Below are 19,792 nucleotides of genomic sequence, written 5' to 3'. Positions count from 1 at the left end.
CAGTTCTGTTTTATACCAGTAAACAATCATACATTACCTGACTATGAGACAGTTTCATACCTTGCTTTCACACACTACATTATCATCACCATTCAAAACTTACTGTGGCAAAGCATGTACAACACTTTTATCATTACCTGACTATGAGACAGAAACTTAGAACAACACTTTTTAACAAAACAAATACTAGAACTAGCAATAGTAACTATACGAAAAATAAAATGTTAATGGAAACCTATATAAAACTTACTGTGGCAAAGCATGTACATCTGATAGCTCGAAAATGATTTTTTTGTTTGTCTTAAATAAGGCACACATATATGAGCATAATACAGATTATATACCTAAAAATGATGTTTTGTCCTGAATAAGAGAGATGTTTTAGAAAACAAAAACTCTTTTTTTTTTTTTTTTTTTTGATCAAAGAAAACAAAAACTCTTAAAAATTAGAAATCCAGCAATACACAACCCGAATATGAGCATAATCTCAAAAATCTTAAATTTGACCATCCTCAGAACAATCATGGGATCCTTTTGCTAGTAGCTTAATCTCTTTTGCTACCAAAATCATCTTTGGCCTGTCTTCACTCCTCTCCTTGCAGCATCTCAGTGCCAGATCGAGAAACATTTTCATCTGACCAGGCATCATATCGTTCGAACCACCCACGAATTCAACAGGTTCTCCTCTCTCCTGTAGATCCTTCACATAATCAAGAATATTACAATGATACCCATCTGATCCAGGGAAACTTGCCGGTTTTCCCAACAAAAGAACGAACATAAAGATTCCAAAACTGAACACATCTGTGTATTCCGTCACTAAACCCCTGGAGAAGTAAACCGGATCTATGTAACCGAAAGTTCCCACCACTTTATCCTTAATCCATGACTTCCCCACAGGGAGTGATACCGAAAACGTGAAATCAGTCAGCTTAGCATTCCAGTTCTTATCCAAGAAAACATTAGTCGGCTTGATATCTCTGTGAATAATAATCCTAGGGAAAGCCGTGTGGAGATAAGTCACAGCACTGGCCACCTCCTTGGCAATCTTCAAGCGAACTTTCCAAGGCAATAACGTGCCGTCAACGACGCAAGCTCCTCGCTCGTTCAAAACTTCATTCTCTGGGTATTCGAATACAATAACCGGAAGTGGAAACTCGAGAGAGCATCCTAAAAGTTTGAGAAAGCTACTATGGTTGCTTACCCGAGAAGATAAGACGATGTCGTTGTAAACCTCTCGCTCACTCTCTTCTGAAAACCATGAATCTGTGAATTTCTTGATCGCGTAAGGTCGGTCTTCGATGACGCCCTTGTACCAGGTGAAGAATCTGTGACGAGAGATAAAGCAGTTTGGATGGAATCGATCCGTGGCCTTGAGGATTTGATCCGAAGAGAAGAACCGGATCGGGTTTGAAATACCGTTGGAATCTGCGATGAGTTCTTGTAGGAAAGTGCTGCCGTTTTTCAAGAACCACTCCCTCTGCTCGCTCACCTTCTTTCTTCTCCAGGGTCTCATCCTCCAATAATGTAAAAATGAATATATTAACGAATATGTTGTGTATTAATAATTTATAAAGACAAAGCTTTGTGGTCTTTGTAAGTGAGAACGAGAGATGAATATTTATTATTGAACTTTCTTATGTGATCAAAAGTGACGAGAGGAAAAGAGTAAAAGCTGAAGTCTTTCATTAATTTTCTTGTACACAAACGAACAATATATATAGGGAGGTAAGGTCGGTTAATGTTCAGATATTTATTTAGTTAATAATATAATACTCCATCCGTTTCATAATACTTGATGTTTTGTAATAGTACACAAAGATTAAGAAAATTATATTTCTTAGAAAAATATTTTAAAGATATAATTTTAAAATCGGTTAACCAATTATAAAAAAGACGGTAAAATCTAATTGGTTGAACAGTTTTCAATAAAGTTAAAGTTAACCTTAAAATCTCAAAACTTTCTTAAAATCTCAAAACTTCATGTAAATTGAAACAAAACAAACCTTCTAAAACATCATCTATATTGAAACGAAGGGAGTATGTCTAGTGGATAATCATTAGCCAAACTTAAAGTTATCTCGTAACACTCCCCCTTGATTATCCATCTAGCATTACGTAGTGCCTCGTTAAAAACCTTGTTATGGAAAAATCTATTGGGACAAAAACCATGACTAGGAAAAAGAGTACACTGCCGTAATCTCCCCCTAAAAATAGTGGAACTAGCTTTCTCGTCACAGATCACGCAAATGCCGCATTCCGATACCATAAACGTGTTTTCGGAATGTTGTAGTCGGAAGAGCTTTTGTGAACAAGTCAGCCAGATTGTCGCATGACCGTACATACTCGATGTCCACCTCTTTATTTTTCTCGAACTCCCTTATGTATGAGAAAAATCTCGGAGGTATATGCTTTGTTTTGTCGCTTTTGATGTAGTCTTCTTTGAGGTGAGCGACACAAGCCGAATTGTCTTCAAATACTTTCGTCGACTCTTTCTCGTTAACTATTCCGCTTGATTCTTGTATGTGGTGACTTATTGACCGAAGCCACACACATTCTCGACATGTTTCGTGAAGCGCAATAGTTTCTTCATGATTTGAAGAAGTTGCAACCAGAGTTTGTTTCTGGGACCGCCAAGTGATCGCGGTTCCACCAATTGTAAAAACATAGCCGGTTTGCGATCGAACCTTATAAGGATCTGATAAGTATCATGCATCTGCAAAACAAACCATACCAAACTCGGGTTTTCTATAATAAATCAACCCTAAATCAACTGTACCTTGGAGAGAACGGATATGTTCTCGACGCCGTTCTAATTTCCATAAATAGGAAATGAGCTATATCTCACAAAGATATTAGTGTCTAAAAGTATATTTAATCAAACACAACTCGCAATATATATATAAGCTCATATATGCTTTATTACCATTAGCATCTCCAAAGTACTTATTTATATAAGATTTTACCAGGATCTTTTAAACATCTCTTTCAACATCTAGAGATCTATTTACCATGGGAGTACTCAAAGGAGTCGCTTTATTCATACAAAAGTGTTTCAATAACCTTTTCGTATGATTTGATTGATGTCCAATTATTTTTTCTCGGAGATCCTCTATTTGGAGCCCAAGACAAAACTTTGTCTTTCCGAGATCTTTCATTTCAAACTCCTCTTTCATATGAGTTCGAGCATCATCAACCTCCTTTTGAGTTCCAATTATGTCCAGGTCATCTACATATACAGCAATGATCACAAAGCCAGATGACGATTTCTTTATAATCCATATAGTGATCGCTGTAACTGACCGAACAAATCTCCCTGGATTTTTCTTTCAATGCCCCTGGCATTTTCAATCCCTCAGGGAGTTTCATATACATACATATATACATATATATATATATATATCATTATCCAACGATCCATACAAATACGCAGTCACAACGTCCATGAGATGCATTTTAAGATTTTTAGACGCCGTTAGGCTCATCAAAATCTAAAAGTAATTGCATCCATTACCGGAAAATACGTTTCCTCAAAATCAATTCCCGGTCTCTGAGAAAATCTTTGGGCAACTAATCAGGTTTTATATCATGTTACTTTTCTCACGAATACCCACTTATACCCAACAAGATTTATATTCTCAGGCGTTATGACTATAGGTCCAAAGACATTCCTTTTATTTAGGGAGAATAATTCAATTTGAATGGCCTTCTGCCACTCCTCTCAATCATGTCTTTTTAACATTCCAAAATGGACCTTGGATCGGGATCATCATTTTTATGATCGATCTCTTTGGACACAGAAAAGGAGAACATTCCATCAACATCTTTTATCTTATAACTTTTCATCAAGGGTGTAGTTGATGGAAATCTCATACTTTTCTGTTTCCTTTTCGTCATCCGGATCATCTTTATTTGGTTCATCTTGACCTTTTTCATCTATGACTTCTTTCAAACATTTTTCAGTATCAGGTTCTTTTGGAACCTTTCCACTTATGCCTTCTTTCAGACATCTTATAATATCAGGTTCTTCTCGAACCTTACCATTTATGCCTTCTTTCAGACATCTTTCAGTATCAGGTTCTTTTTGAACCTTTCCACTTATGTCTTCTTTCAGACATTTTTCAGTATCAGGTTCTTTAGGAACCTTGCAACTTTTTTCAACCAATTTCTTTCAGGGATTTTTATCTCTAGAACCCGCTAGTCTCCCCCTCTTTAACTGAACCCTAGGCTCATTCATTTTGTTACCATCAGTTTGTTATTTAGGAACATCAACTCTTGATGGAACATTTTCAGAGGATATATCATGTCGTATCTGTGAACACATTTGGTAACTGGTTTGCCAAATTATGCAAATGCACAATTTTCTGAAGTTCCAGCTCTCCTTGATTCGTAGGGAGATCAAGGTGTAACAACGACGGTGTACACCAAGTAATCTCTTTAGGAATTCTACCAATTCCTCCCCCTAACGCTGGAAATTCATCCTCATTAAAATGGCAATCGGCAAATCGTGCCGTAAACATATTACCAGTTACTGGTTCAAGATACCTTATATACGTGGCTTGTTCTAACTCTTCCAGAGTTTTATACATTCCCGAGAGCATCTTTAACTCTCCAGGGACTACTAAATATCAAGATGCAATCCAACTCGTTTATGTCCTGCCAGACATTTCAATATACTGCATCTATTTTAAAATTTCTCCAGGGACCTTGGAACAAACCGTTTTTCATACCTCAAGGTCATCTTTCATTTCATTTTCTGGAGAAATATATACCTTGGACTTTTGGTCCAAAAATCTCTCGTTTTTCTAACGAGCTTTATATCGAATTGATGGCCAATCAATTCACTCTACCCTCATACATAGAGGTAGATTCATAATCCTTATTTATATAGCGCTTTTTCATTTATTGTCGACAATCTATTTTCTTTTTGGTTTCATCTTTTTATCAGTACTGATATGGTTAATCGAGATCTCTTTATCATCATCAATGATTTACCCAGGTACCTGACTGTAATATTATCCATATCAACGGTCTCATCATGAGATTCATCCTCTATTCATAGATTTACTCCTTTTCGAGGACTCATTGGAACCAAAATGGTTTATCACGTCTCTAGCGTGCCATAGACTTATATATCGTTTTTTTAGGACACTATTTTCTTATTGGAGCATTTTCAGCTGGAATATGAGATTTCATTATTTCATCAAAATGTCTGGCAGGCATTTTGTAAAAGGATTATCCTACTTTTCATTGTAATCCATTTCACATATCTCATTCCATCAGTTTATCATATGCTTCTAGCAAACTTGCGAGCATATTTCTAAGTATCCATATACTTTATCATTTTGGATTGTATATGTCTTTATTACATGCACAATTGCATATTTTCACCCGATCATGGGGATCATCTTATTTGAATTTACTTTATCAAGTTCTTTTTCGAGTGCGAACATAATTTTTTCAATGTTCCACTTACTAGGATTCTTTAATTCTGCCTCTCGTGATGATGACACTCCATGTCTAAAATCTCGTACTGAATCCCACTCTATAACCAATAACATATTCAGTTTTCTCATTTGGGATGAATTAAGTTTCAAATCCTTTAGAGTGAGATCTTAATTTGGGGTCTGCTTAAAGAAATCATATATAGTGAACTTGTTTGATGATTCATCACCATGATGGTTTCCTTTATTTTCTTGACATGCTATATGTGAAAAACTTCGGGTTTTTCAACATTTCACAATAATGTGAATAACATTATTGGAGATGGCTATATATGAGTAAACTTCAGGTTTACCACTCATTTATAATTTTGTCATCTTTTTCTTATGCATGTCTTTTCATCATAAGCTCTTCATAATAATATGTTTATATTACTAGATACTATACTTATTTAGTTTGAGAGAAGAAAGATATTTGTTACCTTTAGTAGTTATGACGATGACCCAATATCTGTTAGGTATATTTATCTCCATCCTTAATCTCAAAATCTTATTCAGGAAGATAATTCTCATATCACATCGATATTTTATTTTCATTTTCTGGACCAACCAGAAAATCTGAATCATCAAGATGAGTATTCAAGCTATGAAATATGGTTCGGGCTCATAAGAGACGAAGTTTGATATACTTCCTTTCTCTTTTTTTCTTTTTGATTCTCGATATAGATCGGCTAAATATTTTGCGTACGATAACTATGTACCCAATTATCTTTCTGGCCGTATCTATAGCAAATCTTTTCTGTTTGCCTTTTATCACCCGACCACTTTCATTTTTCGTGGAAGTTCTAATTGTTTCACATGGACGGAATCTTCTTCCTCGTCCTCTTCCACGACCACGATAGCGATTTCAACCGCATCCACACCCTTGTACTTTTCAAGAAGGACCGATTTGATGGTTTAGTATCATGAGTTTCTTTTCTTTTCAATTCTCACGGAGGATTTACATCAACTCCAACAATTTGGTGAATCCTTTCTTTCAAGGATTTGATTATTCAAAGATCTTCTAGATCTTTCTCATGATACACCTCATCTTATAAACCATCATTAAAGTGGTGTAAATTATCATGGCTTTATCTTTTTCTCATCCGATATAGTTTCAACTTATCGATGATTTCTCAAAGCTCATTTTTTCTCAGGTGCATCTTTGAACCCACTGTCCAAGTCTTATAATTATTTCTCGTAATATTAAGGGCATTTATTTTGAGCTTTGTCAAATTTGACATGATAACCGTATTCATAGAATAATATATAAAGACGGAAATTGAAATGCAGAAACTAAAGACATAAATTTAAATTGCAGAAATTTAAAGAGCATAAATTAAATTGTAGGGTTAGCCTACCACATGATCCGAGGAGTTTTAGAATACCATATTGATCATTTTTTAAAGTCCGAGGAGACATGGTCTACCATTTTGACTTTTACTTATTTCAAGGTCCGAGAAGATTTAGTCTGTCATTTTTGACCTTTATTTTTTTTTATTCACGGAGGCAACGCCTACCACGTGTTTTTCTGATCGTGAAGGCATAGCCTACCATAACGATAAGTCGAGGAAGGCAACGCCTATCATCCCGAAAATAAACGGAGAAAGCCTACCCTCTCACTCCAGAACAATAATAAAATTTAAATAAATTAAGTATATTGAAACATATAAATTTAAACATTACCTCGACTGGTTTAAGAATTTTCGGATTGATAAACCTCAGTTGGTCAGAGTTTTGTGTTGATAATGTGTTGTGTATTAATAATTATAAAGACAAAGCTTTGTGGTTTTTGTAAGTGAAAACGAGAGATGAATATTTATTATTGAACTTTATTATGTGATCAAAAGTGACGAGAGGAAAAGAGTAAAAGCTGAACTCTTCCATAAATTTTCTTGTACACAAACGAACAATATATATAGGGAGGTAAGTAGCCCTGGAACGGATCCGGATATCCGAGAAATTCAGGGTATCCGGATCCGTGAACTTAATATTCGGATCCAGCTTCGTGGTTTTCGGATATCCGGATTTCGGATATCCGTCCCGATATTCTATTACCCGCGGATATCCGGATCCAGATCCGTAAAAATAATTAAAAATATTTTATTAAAAAAAATACTAATTTTTTAATATAATATATAAATCAAATATTTCTAAATATATTTATATATGTCTATAATATTGTAAAAACTAAAATATAATATTATAAGATTAATTCATGTATAAATATCAATATATCAAATATAAATATTAATGAAATTTAAAAATTTAATGTGTTTTAAAAATACGGATCCGGATATCCGAACCTAAAAATTAAGATATCCAGATTCGGTTTGGACGGATCCAAGATTTTACTATCCGGATTCGGATCTGGACACCCCAGATATTATATTTTCGAAACAGATCCGAAGCGGATCTCGGATCGAATCTGGATCTCGGATAATAAGTCTTAGGCCTAATGGTAAGGTCGGTTAATGTTCAGATACTTATTTAGTTAATAATATAATATGTCTAGTGGATAATCATTATCCAAACTTAAACTTATCTCGTAACAGACTGGAGGATTAACCAACAAATGGAAGCCTTTTTTAGGTTCTGATAGGTTTCCCCTTTTTTTTAGGTTCTGGTAGGTAGCAATTGTTGGGTTTTACAACAATTGTACAAAAAGCTACAAATCGTTTTACACCGTTCCAAAGTTCTAAAAATCAAAAGGTGGTTCTAGCTATCGTTTGCGGTTACGAGAGAGTAAATTTTTTTTTATTTTTTTTGTAAAAATTATGTAAATATAAAAATAAATAATTATAAATAAGTTTTTATAAATACTAATCTATGTATAAAATTTTAATACTATGATTTTATAAATATAATTTTTATATTTATTATAATAATATGATTTATACGTATAGTTTTTATATTTATTATAATAATATTATAATACTATATTTTATATTTATTATTTATTATTTTATATTAGATTTTAAAATTATCATTTTGTAATTAAACTTTTTTTCTATTAAATATTTTTTATTAATTGATTTTTGCATCTGTGGGTAAACCAGTAAAAAAAACCCGCAAACGCAACAATTTTCAAACGTTATGCCATTCGTACGAAACTTTTAATAACGTTTTAAATCGCAACCACCCACTTTCAAAAACTCCCGCAGCCGCGATCACAACCGATGCTTTTGAATTAGTCAAGCACTTATTAGTCTTTTAGTTTGACTAGTGCGACACACCATGATGTCTAAATTTCAATTACTAACCATTATAAAAATTAATAAATAAAAAGTTATCCAAAATTTAACGGAAAATTAAGCTATATAACCAAAAAAAAATTATAATTCGCTAAATAATCAAAATCCTCGCTCTCCCTTCGTTTTTTTCTTATTTCTCATTTATCTGCAAATCTAATTTCTCCATGTTTTTGTTATTTCACAAAGAATCCCCAATTCAATTGGAACTATTTGCGTGAATATTCTTTTTTTTTAACAGCATAGACGTGAATACTCATGAAACAATTCATAATGGTACAGATAAAACTACTAGACTCGAAGAAAGGTATATAATTTGTTCTAAAAAAGTATATAATTATCATACATAACATCATTTACAAATCAATATGATTGTTTCTAAAAATATACAAAAAAATATTTTTAAATCATACATTATATATTAAGGGTCTGACTGGTTCAAACGCAGCAGTTGCGGTTGTGGAAGTTTACGGATGCGGATGTTACGGTTTCTAGCGGTTTTAAAAAATTTGTATGACTGGTTATGCGGTTAAAAATTGGTGTGTTTGCGGAATACTTATGATTGGTTAACTACCAAATGCAGCAGCGTTTAAATGATAAATTAACAATATTTATACTTTATATAATTATAAAAATATCAAAAATCATAATATTATAATAAAATATAAAAATTATATTTAGAAAGTTATAGTTTTAAATTTTTAAAAATTATAGAAAATATTTTTATTTTTAAATTTTATAATATTAATTAAAATATAAGAGATATATTTTAGTATTTTTATAATTCCAATTTAAATTTTTTATTGAATATTTTTTTTTGTATTTTTTTTTAAGAAAAAGAAATATCTTTCCGCAACCGGCTGCAACCTCAAACGCTAGCTGGAACCAGCTTTTGAATTTATGAGGTTTATAGCGGTTTGAAGCGGTTTGAGCGATTGTTACAAAATGCCAACAATCGCTATCAACCGCAAAAGCTGCGTTTGCGGGTGGCAGCGAGAAAACCAGTCATACCATAAATCGATGATAACTTCTAAGTTCAACATTATGACTGGGTGACCACATACTTTGCATATTTTATGAATCTTCTTCCTTCACTGGATTGCGCAAGTACTCGAGGGATGTCTTACTTTATCGTGGAGTTGCGTCAACAATATTACTAACACCTCTTCCTTCAGTGAATGCTGTATACGTAGAAATTAAAGATCTATAAGTAGAAAACTTGGCATATTTTTTATCAGGTCTCCTCATCGTCGGCAACGATCAGCCAAAATGGTCGATTGGATACATATATCTAGAACGTTTTTAATGGTAAAAGTTTAATGGAATAGTTAAAAAGTTTTTTAAATAGTACAAAAGATGGGTTTATGCATTTGGATACAAGAACCACCAAGCTCATCACACCCTTCTTGAAAGACTCCTTAGGGTTGCCAGAAGCCTCTTTTATCTCACAACTAATCTCCACCTCCATTAGTCTGTGATTCTCCTTCGACCGTTCATTACCAAACCAATATTCAGATTATCACCTTCCCCAACAGTTAGTTATAGGATTGGACATAATGAAAAACTGCCACATTCACATCATACATGTCCTTCCAGTTTGAAGCCTTAATCATATCATAGAGCAAGAACTCGGAAAGTTACGTACCTGTTGTCCCCAATGAGGGCAATGCTGTTCACTTGGAAGCTGAGGTTAACTCAATTTCTTGCTGCGCAGGATCTTCTTGTCTCCCCTAGTTAGAGAAAAAAAAAAGAGTATAAGAGTTTCTTCAACATGACACACAAACATGATGCAACACTAAATGAACTAACCGGAAGTAAACATCAAACCATCCACCAAAACCACATAGCCTCGTGTTCTGCGGTTAGGCCAATTCACTACTCGCCAATTGGTTTTAAATTGGAAATTCATAATAACCCGAATCTAACATGGTATCAGAGCCCAGATCCTAAATACCCTAAACTCCTAATTAACATTAACTCTTCCAACCGGGTATAAAGGTCATGACTAACCCTTCCGACTGGGTACAAAGTCGTATTAAACTCGTTCGACCGAGTATAAATGTCCTAAAGTTCCGAAATTTCTGGCCGATAAGAACCATCATCTCGAAGAGGGATATTAGGGATATATATCCCACATCAGGAATTTTAAGGGACATTAAGTAATATATAAAGGGTTATGGTCAGTCCACTAATCGTCAATTGATTTTAAGTTGGAAGCTCATAATAACCCTAATCTACCATGGTATCAGAGCCAGATCCATGTAATCCAACCAGATCCACATCTACCTGCCCCAAAGTTAGCTCTAGATCCTTACCCGAATATTCCGAGATTGACGCTTAAAGAGTCATCTTCTCGAGGGGGCGTGCTAGGGACACATGTCTCACATCGATAGTTGGAAGGGATCCTTAATAATATATACGATAGATGGACCACTCCTCTTATCACTAATTAATTTTAGGTTGGAAGCTCATCTAGCTTAACGATTACATTCGATTTGACTCCCTCGATTTCACCGACATGCTGTCAAACAATCCATCTCTTTGACTACCGTACGTGTGCCTATCACTTGAAGTGGATTCAAGTCATTCCACATTGCTGTCTGCCTCCAAAGAAAAGTTTAACAATAACAAATGTTATGAATCAAGTTGCTTTGGTCTAGTGGTAAAAGAGTTCCAGCTGGAGTGTCCGCCTCTGGGTTCAAGCTTTGGCCCCTGCGGAATTTACATATGGGCTGCAGCATCCGAGACCGAAGACCATTCACGGTGAGCCACCTGGTGATCTTCGGGTCCATGCTCACTTCGGTCTCTAGTCTGGACCACCACGGTGGGGTCAGGATACTCGGTTAGCAAAAAAAAAAAAAAAAAAAAAAAATGTTATGAAACAGAGCAAAGGGTTGGTGAATCATTTTGTGAATTGTTGAGACCATATCTTAAGTCTCTACCTGTATGTAATACTTTTCTTGCTCTTCAGTCAAAGGTTTAGTTGAAACGTTCATATCAACCCCACAGAAGCTTTTGAACTCATCTGAAAAGTTGTCCCAATCAGTCAATGCCCCATCAAATTCATTCTTCTTCCGATCTGCCCTATTAGATCTGATAGGTGCAAGCCACATGCGAGCATGACCAGGGTACCTACTGGATCAAAATGTACCAAATGCTTTTTAATGTTAACCAAAAATGGACCGATCAAAAGATAAATAATTTAATAGTATTTTTTTTTAACTCTATATATTAAAGTTGATTAATAAGCGAGAAGACACACTCTTCTTCTTGTGCCTCTCCGTTAGTAAAAATCTCACTCACACTTTCCGACGATCAAAGAACAACCTCGAAACCATGGATCCAGATTCCGACCACCCTCACCTCCCCACGATCAAAATCCACCACCCTCCTTCCCCTCGCCACTCCCCCCACCACCACCACAACCACTCCTCCTCCGCAACCCCAACTCCCACCGCCGGCGCCCGCCGCAAAATCGGCGTCGCGATCGACCTATCCTACGAAAGCGCCTTCGCCGTCCGCTGGGCCGTGGACCACTACATCCGCCCCGGAGACGCCGTCGTCCTCCTCCACGTCTCCCCAACCTCCGTCCTCTACGGCGCCGACTGGGGACCTCTCCCCCTCAAAGCCCCGCAAGATCCTCCCTCCCTTCAGCCTAGCCAGGAGGACTTCGACGCCTTCACTTCCTCCAAGGTCGCGGATCTGGCGAAACCCTTGAAGGAGAGTGGGTTTCCGTATAAGATCCATATAGTGAAGGATCACGATATGAGGGAGAGGCTGTGTTTGGAGATCGAGAGGCTGGGGCTCAGCGCTGTGATTATGGGGAGTAGAGGGTTTGGTGCTGAGAAGAAGAAGAAAGGGAGTGATGGGAGGTTGGGGTCTGTTAGTGATTATTGTGTTCATCACTGTGTTTGCCCTGTTGTTGTTGTTAGATTCCCTGATGATCATCGTGATGGGCCTGTTGTTACTGTCAAGACTGGTGGGGATGATGATGGTGATGAAGATGGTATTGGTGTTGCTCCTCATCATCATGAACACATCAAAGGTCAGGACTTGTTTGATTGGGTTTAGTACTGAGTGTTGTGAGAGATTGCCCTAGATTGGATCATCGGAACGAAGTAAAAGTAACATTTTTTATAGAGCTGAGTTTGATTGCTTTGCTTAGCTTGTGTTGTTATTTTGTACATCTTGCTTCCGTTTTCTCTTCATATCTGCTAAGACTCTTTCTTCATGCTTTTGAGTTCTCTCAAGTTAGTTGTGTAATATTATACTTTTTGGTGGTTACATTATGGTTAAGACTCATGTCATTTAGGCAGCAGATTCAGCGTTTAAACTTTATATGTTGCATTGTGTACACTGCTTTTCCCCACTTTGATTCTCTCTCGATGGTGTTTTTCCCTTTTAGCTGCCTTCTGAATAACTCGGATTGTGTGTGTTTTGATTCAAATAGTCTTTGCTACTGATGTAGAAGAATATTGCTCTGTGCCCCTTGAAGAAATGAACCTTTTTAAAAAGTGATTTTGTTTTTTTTTTCTTGTGCTTCGTCGGTAAGACAAGTTGGTGTTAGTCAGAACATTTCGCATTACAGTATGTTTACATGTAGGAGAAATCTGAATGTATATTATGATAAGTTCAAAATGGCTAAATTATGTAGGATAGATTTGTTATCGTCATCATACTGCAATATGAATCGTAATACATTATCTGCTTGGTTAATTCTGTGGTTCCTCTTTGTGCTATGATCTAGAACAAATAACATTGTATTGTTCCTCATTTTCCTGTTTTTCTATCGCAGATGATTAACGCTTCTTGGGATCTTGGTACACAATTCAAGTCGGAGTTTTAGCGCAATGGTGAGAGGAGTGTGTGTTTGTGTTCTATGTTTATCTATTATGATGTTGAGGAATTTCTCAGGGTTATTTGGAGTCTCTTTATCTTTCTCTATTTGATGGTTTCTGCAGTAAACCTGAAGAAGTTTGTATGATTACCTAAACCTTTTTGGTTATTTTTCTTTTATGAAAAAAAGGAGAGGATTGTGACCATCTTCAGTAAAGTATGGTTTTGTAGGTTTTTCCTGTTGTGTGAGAGTGAATGCTGAATCTGTTTAGATTAAATTTGTCTTCAGGTGTTGTTATAATCAAATAAAAGACTTGGGTAGACAATGATTTTGGTTTGGCTTCTTGGATTTTAGATAAAACTCAAACCTTTTTGGTTATTTTTCTTTTATGAAAAAAAAAGGAGAGTTTGGTTCCTGTCTTTGAGGATTTTTGTTTTGGTAATTTTATGGCATTATCAGAACATTATATCTATTCTATTAAAACAGCAGTATGACCAATTGATAAATGTTTCGTCCATCAATTTATAATCTATATATGTTTTAATAATATTTCTACTTTATCTCCTCAATTAACGGATCCACTTAGCTCTAAACCTTTTTATATATGGCAATGGTTAGGATTTTCTTTTTAACAAGGCAACGGTTATGCTTTATAAAAATCGCTCATTCCTTTTGGTTTTATGCAAATCTGTATGATTATTTACTCTTTTCATTCTATTTGTCAAACACTCTATTCAAACGTTATCTAAATCACACTATAAAATAAAATCATAAAAAATTAATGAAAACATATAATTTATCTATTTAATTACTACTTGATTACTAAACATAATTGTAACTATACTTTATTATTATTATTTTTTTAAATTAATTACTGTTTAGGAATTTATTCTACCAAAACATGATCATGTCTAATTAATAAATGTTGGTCCAATTATGTATTTTGTCTGATCGTAGGCATTCATAATTTTTTAAAACAGGACGGGCATTGGCATTGTAGCTGGGTCAATGGTCAGACCGGTCCAATCAAGTTTTAAATTTTAGATTTAATTTTAAATTAAGTAATTACTAGATTATGATCCGCCTTTCAAAGGACCGGTATATTTTTTGTTTTAATTATTTTTTTGAAATTTAGTTTTTATATTTGTGTATTTTTTTTGTAATCATATTTGTGTATTTTTTTTTGTAATCATATTTGTGTATTTTTTTTTGTAATCATATTTGTGTATAAATATTCATCAAAATCTATTTTATAAAATAATAGCAATTTAAAAGTTGATTAAACACACGTTCGGTTCTTTGTAATTATATATACGTGTACCGGTTTCTTTGTTTCTAGATTTTGACCAGCGGGTATAATGTTGGTTTGTATTTTTTTTGTTTTTTATGTTTCTATAAATATGTTTCTAGAAATGTAATTTATGTCTAACTATTTATTGTTTTTATTTAAGGAGCTTCTTATTATTCTCTTTAAATAATTGTATCTAATTTTATTTTAAACAATAATTAGAGAGGTATCAATAAATGTTACATAGTTATAGAAACATAAAAAATAAAAAATTACAAACCAACATTAGATTTGCGGATCAAAATCTAGAACAGACAATATGATTACAAATAAACGGGTAGACAGACATATAATAACAAAGAACCGAACGTATGTTGGATCAATTTTTAAATTGCTAATATTTTATAAAATAGATTTTAATTAAAATTTATGATTACAAAAAATACACAAATAAAAAAATTAAATTTCTAAAAAAAATTAAAAAAAAAATACCCGCCCTTTGAAGGGCGGATCAGAATCTAGTGATTTCTTATATAGCAGTGTGAAAGGGTAAACGGATAGAACTCACTATTTTGATATTCCACGTTGCTTCAGCTATCTCCCACAACTACACACATGATATTTGAAGGAGCACAATTTAATGCTCATCAATTCCTCTCTACGATGTGGCCTGAAAATAAAGTTCACAAGTTCCAAATTTTTCTACAAACCGCTAAATCATTATCGCTATGTATCTACTACAAGTTATAGTGGTATATTCGTTACTAGGTGATTTTAAATATTTCTAAAGTAAATATACTATAAAAACTGATTGCTATTTACTTTTAATTTTTAAATTAATTTATAATTTTTATGCATCATTTATATTAATAATATTATATTACTTTAATTATACATATGATTTTATATATGTTATATATGATCCGTTTTGTTGTTTTTACAATAAATTTACTTATCATTTGGGTAAATTGGATTAAATCTCTGAATTCAACTGTAATATTTTTTATTCTATATATTAAAATTTTGATTAATTTCTTATTTGCATTTAGATATGTAAATATATTTTATGAAGATTATGTATAACTTAAGATATATTGTAATATTCTGAAGTCTCATGCATATATATAAATTTTACAAAATAACTAAATTGTAACAGTTAGTTAATATTTTATTTTCATTTTAATATGTTTTGAATTGTACTATGATTTATATTTATAAAATAAATTACTATTCTTATAAAATTATAAATTCTTTTCGTAGTTAAATCTATAATTTTAGATATAAGTTGAATTAGTTGAGTCACTCATGTTATGAGTATATTGAGTTACATATATTCTTTCAAATTCAAAATGAAGTATAATTATTTTTATTCTAATTAATTCAAATCAAATCAATTTTATTTATCGTCTAAATATGCATGTATTTTCATAATATTTATCAAATTATATGTTGATGTTTTTTAAAAAATATTAGAAAATAAAGTGATGAGTAATAGGAAGTTACATGCATAAGTAGCTGATACAAGTTGATAAAAAAAGTTGTTGATACATTTTTCGAAGCTCATGAACACATATCAATATTTACAATAATTAAAATATTTTATAAATTCTAAATAACTTCATGTCTTTGATTTATTGAATGGAAACTGAAATTTATTTTAAATAATCATAAAAATGAGAATTCAGATTTGCTTTGGTATTTTGATTATGGTTCTATTAAGTTCCACAAATATAAAAACATAAAAAATAAATAATAAAGTTAAACAAAAGTATATTTTATGTCATTTAAAAAAATTTAAAATGTAATATTACTATTTTTTCATCTTTTCCTTTTTTATGAAATCTTATTATATATACATATATTTTCGTTTTTCAATTCGTTTTTTTTTTAATTTGTTAAACTTTTCCTTTTTTATTATATGTATATGTTTTTTGGAAATTTTAAAAAGGAAATTAAATAGAAAAATAAATAATAGTATTTCAAATGTAATATTTTTAATTCATTAAGGGTATCAGTGTAATCAAACATCGTGAGAACTAACGTGAGAGCGACACATAGAAAACTGACTTCTCAAATAATATTATAGAGATGTATATTTATATTTTTACCTTAAGCTTTAGATTTGTCATGGAAATGGAAAATTCATCTTATGTTAATTTACCATTCAATCTCTCATTACATATCAAACTCTGTTTCGTTGTATATATTTTTGTTCTATTTCTACTGGTTCTTGAAAGTATTCAAAGAATGCGTTCAATGTAAACCAAACTGGCTCAGTGAACTGCAAATGCATAAAAATGTCAATTAACTTCTTGTTTTTGGTCATATATACATGTAAGTATTAGAGAGAAGTATTAAAATATATGAGAATACCTATTTTCGTCCATCTGCCTAACATCAACAGTTTGGTGATGATTTGGTACCTCAAATACTAATAGACAACTTATAATAGCATTATAGCAATACAGATTAATATATTTAACTCAAAACCAAGTTAACAACGACAAAAGAAAAGAAATCTTAGCATCTTTTTATAAAAAGATGAAAGATCTTTCTATTCCTTTTTAGCCTATGCATAATTGTACTCGTACACGGCCATGGAGTGAAGATTTCGAACGAACTCAAATTCCAGAAAGATCTTAATATGAGTTGTTTTTCCGCAGACGACAGGATAAAAGAAAGAACATTAAAACCAGGAACTCATTGGGAATTCAATTTCGGTTTGAATGTTGTGGGGAACACGCGTTACATGTGCACCTTGAAACAAGGACCTGGATTTAAACACCATCAGAGCTTTAGAGCATTTAAAAGACGTGGTTTATGGGATTGGAGAGCTAGAGAAGATGGCATCTATTTAACAAGAAAAAAAATCGGAACAACCACATAAAGAGTATGATTGGATATACTAGTTATCCGAGGGTAAAATGTTTTCTTCGATCTTCATGCAAGTGGTCTAAAAAGTTTAAATGTCATACGCTAATATTCAAATATGTACGTTCATATATTTTATCTAATAATCATATATGATAAAATATATAACTGTCTATCACTAACTCATAATATTTTTATTTTTATTGCATTTTCATAAATTTTTAAAACAATAGCCCACATATATAAAGTTAAACGCTCTCTTCTCATTAAGCCAACACCACAATTTAACATTTCAGCAAAAAGAAATTGAAATTTATGACATGTTAAGGAGAGTCTAGATGGTTCTAGACCGACATAAGTGGAGATAAAGATAAGTTCGGTTGTGAAGATAAGTGAGAATAGATATCGTTAGATTCTATAGTATATTTGAGGATCACGTTACGTGTATGTATATATAAGTCACGATTGTGATGATGAATAAGAGAAGAACCCTTTACCCTTTTCTCTTGTTTACATGGTATCAGAGCCATAAAGGCTAGATCAAGATTTATTTTTACACGAGAGAAACATGAGCTCGGAGAAATCAGCGATTGTGAGTTCATCCAAGCCTGGAGAGGGGCAGATGTCACCGTATTATCTGGCTCCTGCTGACAATCCTGGAATGTGTATCTCTCCTGTGACTCTGACGGGAGAAAACTATGCGGAGTGGTCCTCCGAGTTGGAGAACGCACTTAGGGCCAAGCGAAAGTTTGGTTTTATCAACGGTAGTTTGAAGATCCCTGATGAGAAGGAGAATCCAGTGGAGATGGAGATGTGGAGAACGGCTAATTCGATGATTGTAGGGTGGATAAGAGTGTCAATCTCTCCCACCATTCGATCGACTGTACCGTTCACTCCTGATGCGTCCAAGATGTGGTATGATCTCAAGAAGCGCTTCTCGGTGGGGAGTGCGGTTCGTGTTCATCAGCTCAAGGCTGAGTTGGCTTCGTGTAAGCAAGATGGTTCTAGTGTGATGGAGTATTTTGGGAAGTTATCTCAAAAGTGGGAAGAGCTGTTGACTTGTAAACCTTTTCCAGCGTGTACTTGCGATGCTTCTGAAGTGTATGCCAAGGAATATGAAGAGGAGAAGGTACACCAATTTCTTATGGGATTGGATGAGGCAAGGTATGGAAATGTGTGTACAACTCTAATCGGGTTAGAGACGTTGCCTGACCTTAACTCGGTTTATCAACGAGTCGTGCGTGAAGAAAAAAGGATTGGGGCATCGCGTCTTGAGCCTAAAGAAGCACCAGTTGGTTTCAGCGCGAAGGTAGGAGGAGCTGAATCACTAACAGGAGGAGTTATGGCTGCTATGGCTCGAGGGCGGAGTTCGGTTGTGTGTGATCATTGTGGAAGAACTGGTCATGAGAAGAAGGAGTGTTGGCAGCTCATTGGATTTCCAGACTGGTTTAATGAACGTAATCAATCTGGTGGAAGAGGTGGCCGAGGACGAGGTCGAGGGAGATCTAACAACCTCAAAGCCAATGCAATGCAAGCATCTACTGGAGGAACGACAAATAATCAGAATTCTGCGATTCCACAGCTGAGTGCAGAGCAATGGGCGTCGCTAACCTCACTTTTGGAGCGACAAAAGCCGGCCTCAATACCAGACAGGTTGAATGGTACGGTACAAACGGGTGAAGTTATTATAGATATTGGCGCATCACATCACATGACAGGGGATATTACATTACTTACTGAAGATAGGAGTATGATACCTTGTCCTGTGAGCTTTGCGGATGGTAGTTGTGTTATGGCAACTAAGAGCGGTAGCTTGAAGTTGTCTGAGAAGCTTACGTTGTTAAACGTTCTTTACGTTCAAAATCTGAATTGTACATTGTTATCAGTTGCGAAACTGCTTAGGCAAACTGGTTGTCTCGCAATGTTTACTGATACTCTTTGTGTGTTGCAGGACCGTTTTACGAGGACTCTGATTGGAGCAGGTGAGGTGAAGGATGGTGTCTATGTTTATCGAGATGTGACAGTAACGAGAGGTCATCGAGTCAAGGCGTCGGAGGATCAGACT

The 19,792-nt window shown here is 34.1% G+C and overlaps 2 protein-coding genes across 2 annotated transcripts; one reads left to right on the top strand and one right to left on the bottom strand.

Moving 5' to 3' along the window:
• Positions 1 to 273: 273 nt before the first annotated feature.
• On the bottom strand, positions 274 to 1,704 carry LOC106346028 (serine/threonine-protein kinase ZRK1-like). The gene has a single exon (XM_013785269.3). It carries the CDS (start codon positions 1,514 to 1,516, stop codon positions 497 to 499), a length of 1,020 nt encoding a protein of 339 aa, XP_013640723.1. The 5' UTR covers positions 1,517 to 1,704; the 3' UTR covers positions 274 to 496.
• Positions 1,705 to 11,962: 10,258 nt separating this feature from the next.
• Positions 11,963 to 13,896, top strand: LOC106346027 (universal stress protein PHOS32-like). The gene is made up of 2 exons (XM_013785268.3): positions 11,963 to 12,776; positions 13,527 to 13,896. Exons 1-2 carry the CDS (start codon positions 12,068 to 12,070, stop codon positions 13,532 to 13,534), a joined length of 717 nt encoding a protein of 238 aa, XP_013640722.2. The 5' UTR covers positions 11,963 to 12,067; the 3' UTR covers positions 13,535 to 13,896.
• The last annotated feature ends 5,896 nt before the right edge of the window (positions 13,897 to 19,792 follow it).

Source organism: Brassica napus, chromosome C3 (genome assembly GCF_020379485.1).
Source record: "Brassica napus cultivar Da-Ae chromosome C3, Da-Ae, whole genome shotgun sequence".
NCBI classification, from domain to species: Eukaryota; Viridiplantae; Streptophyta; class Magnoliopsida; order Brassicales; family Brassicaceae; genus Brassica; species Brassica napus.
Note: the sequence above shows the minus strand (reverse complement) of the source record. Positions and strands in the feature narration are given on the sequence as shown.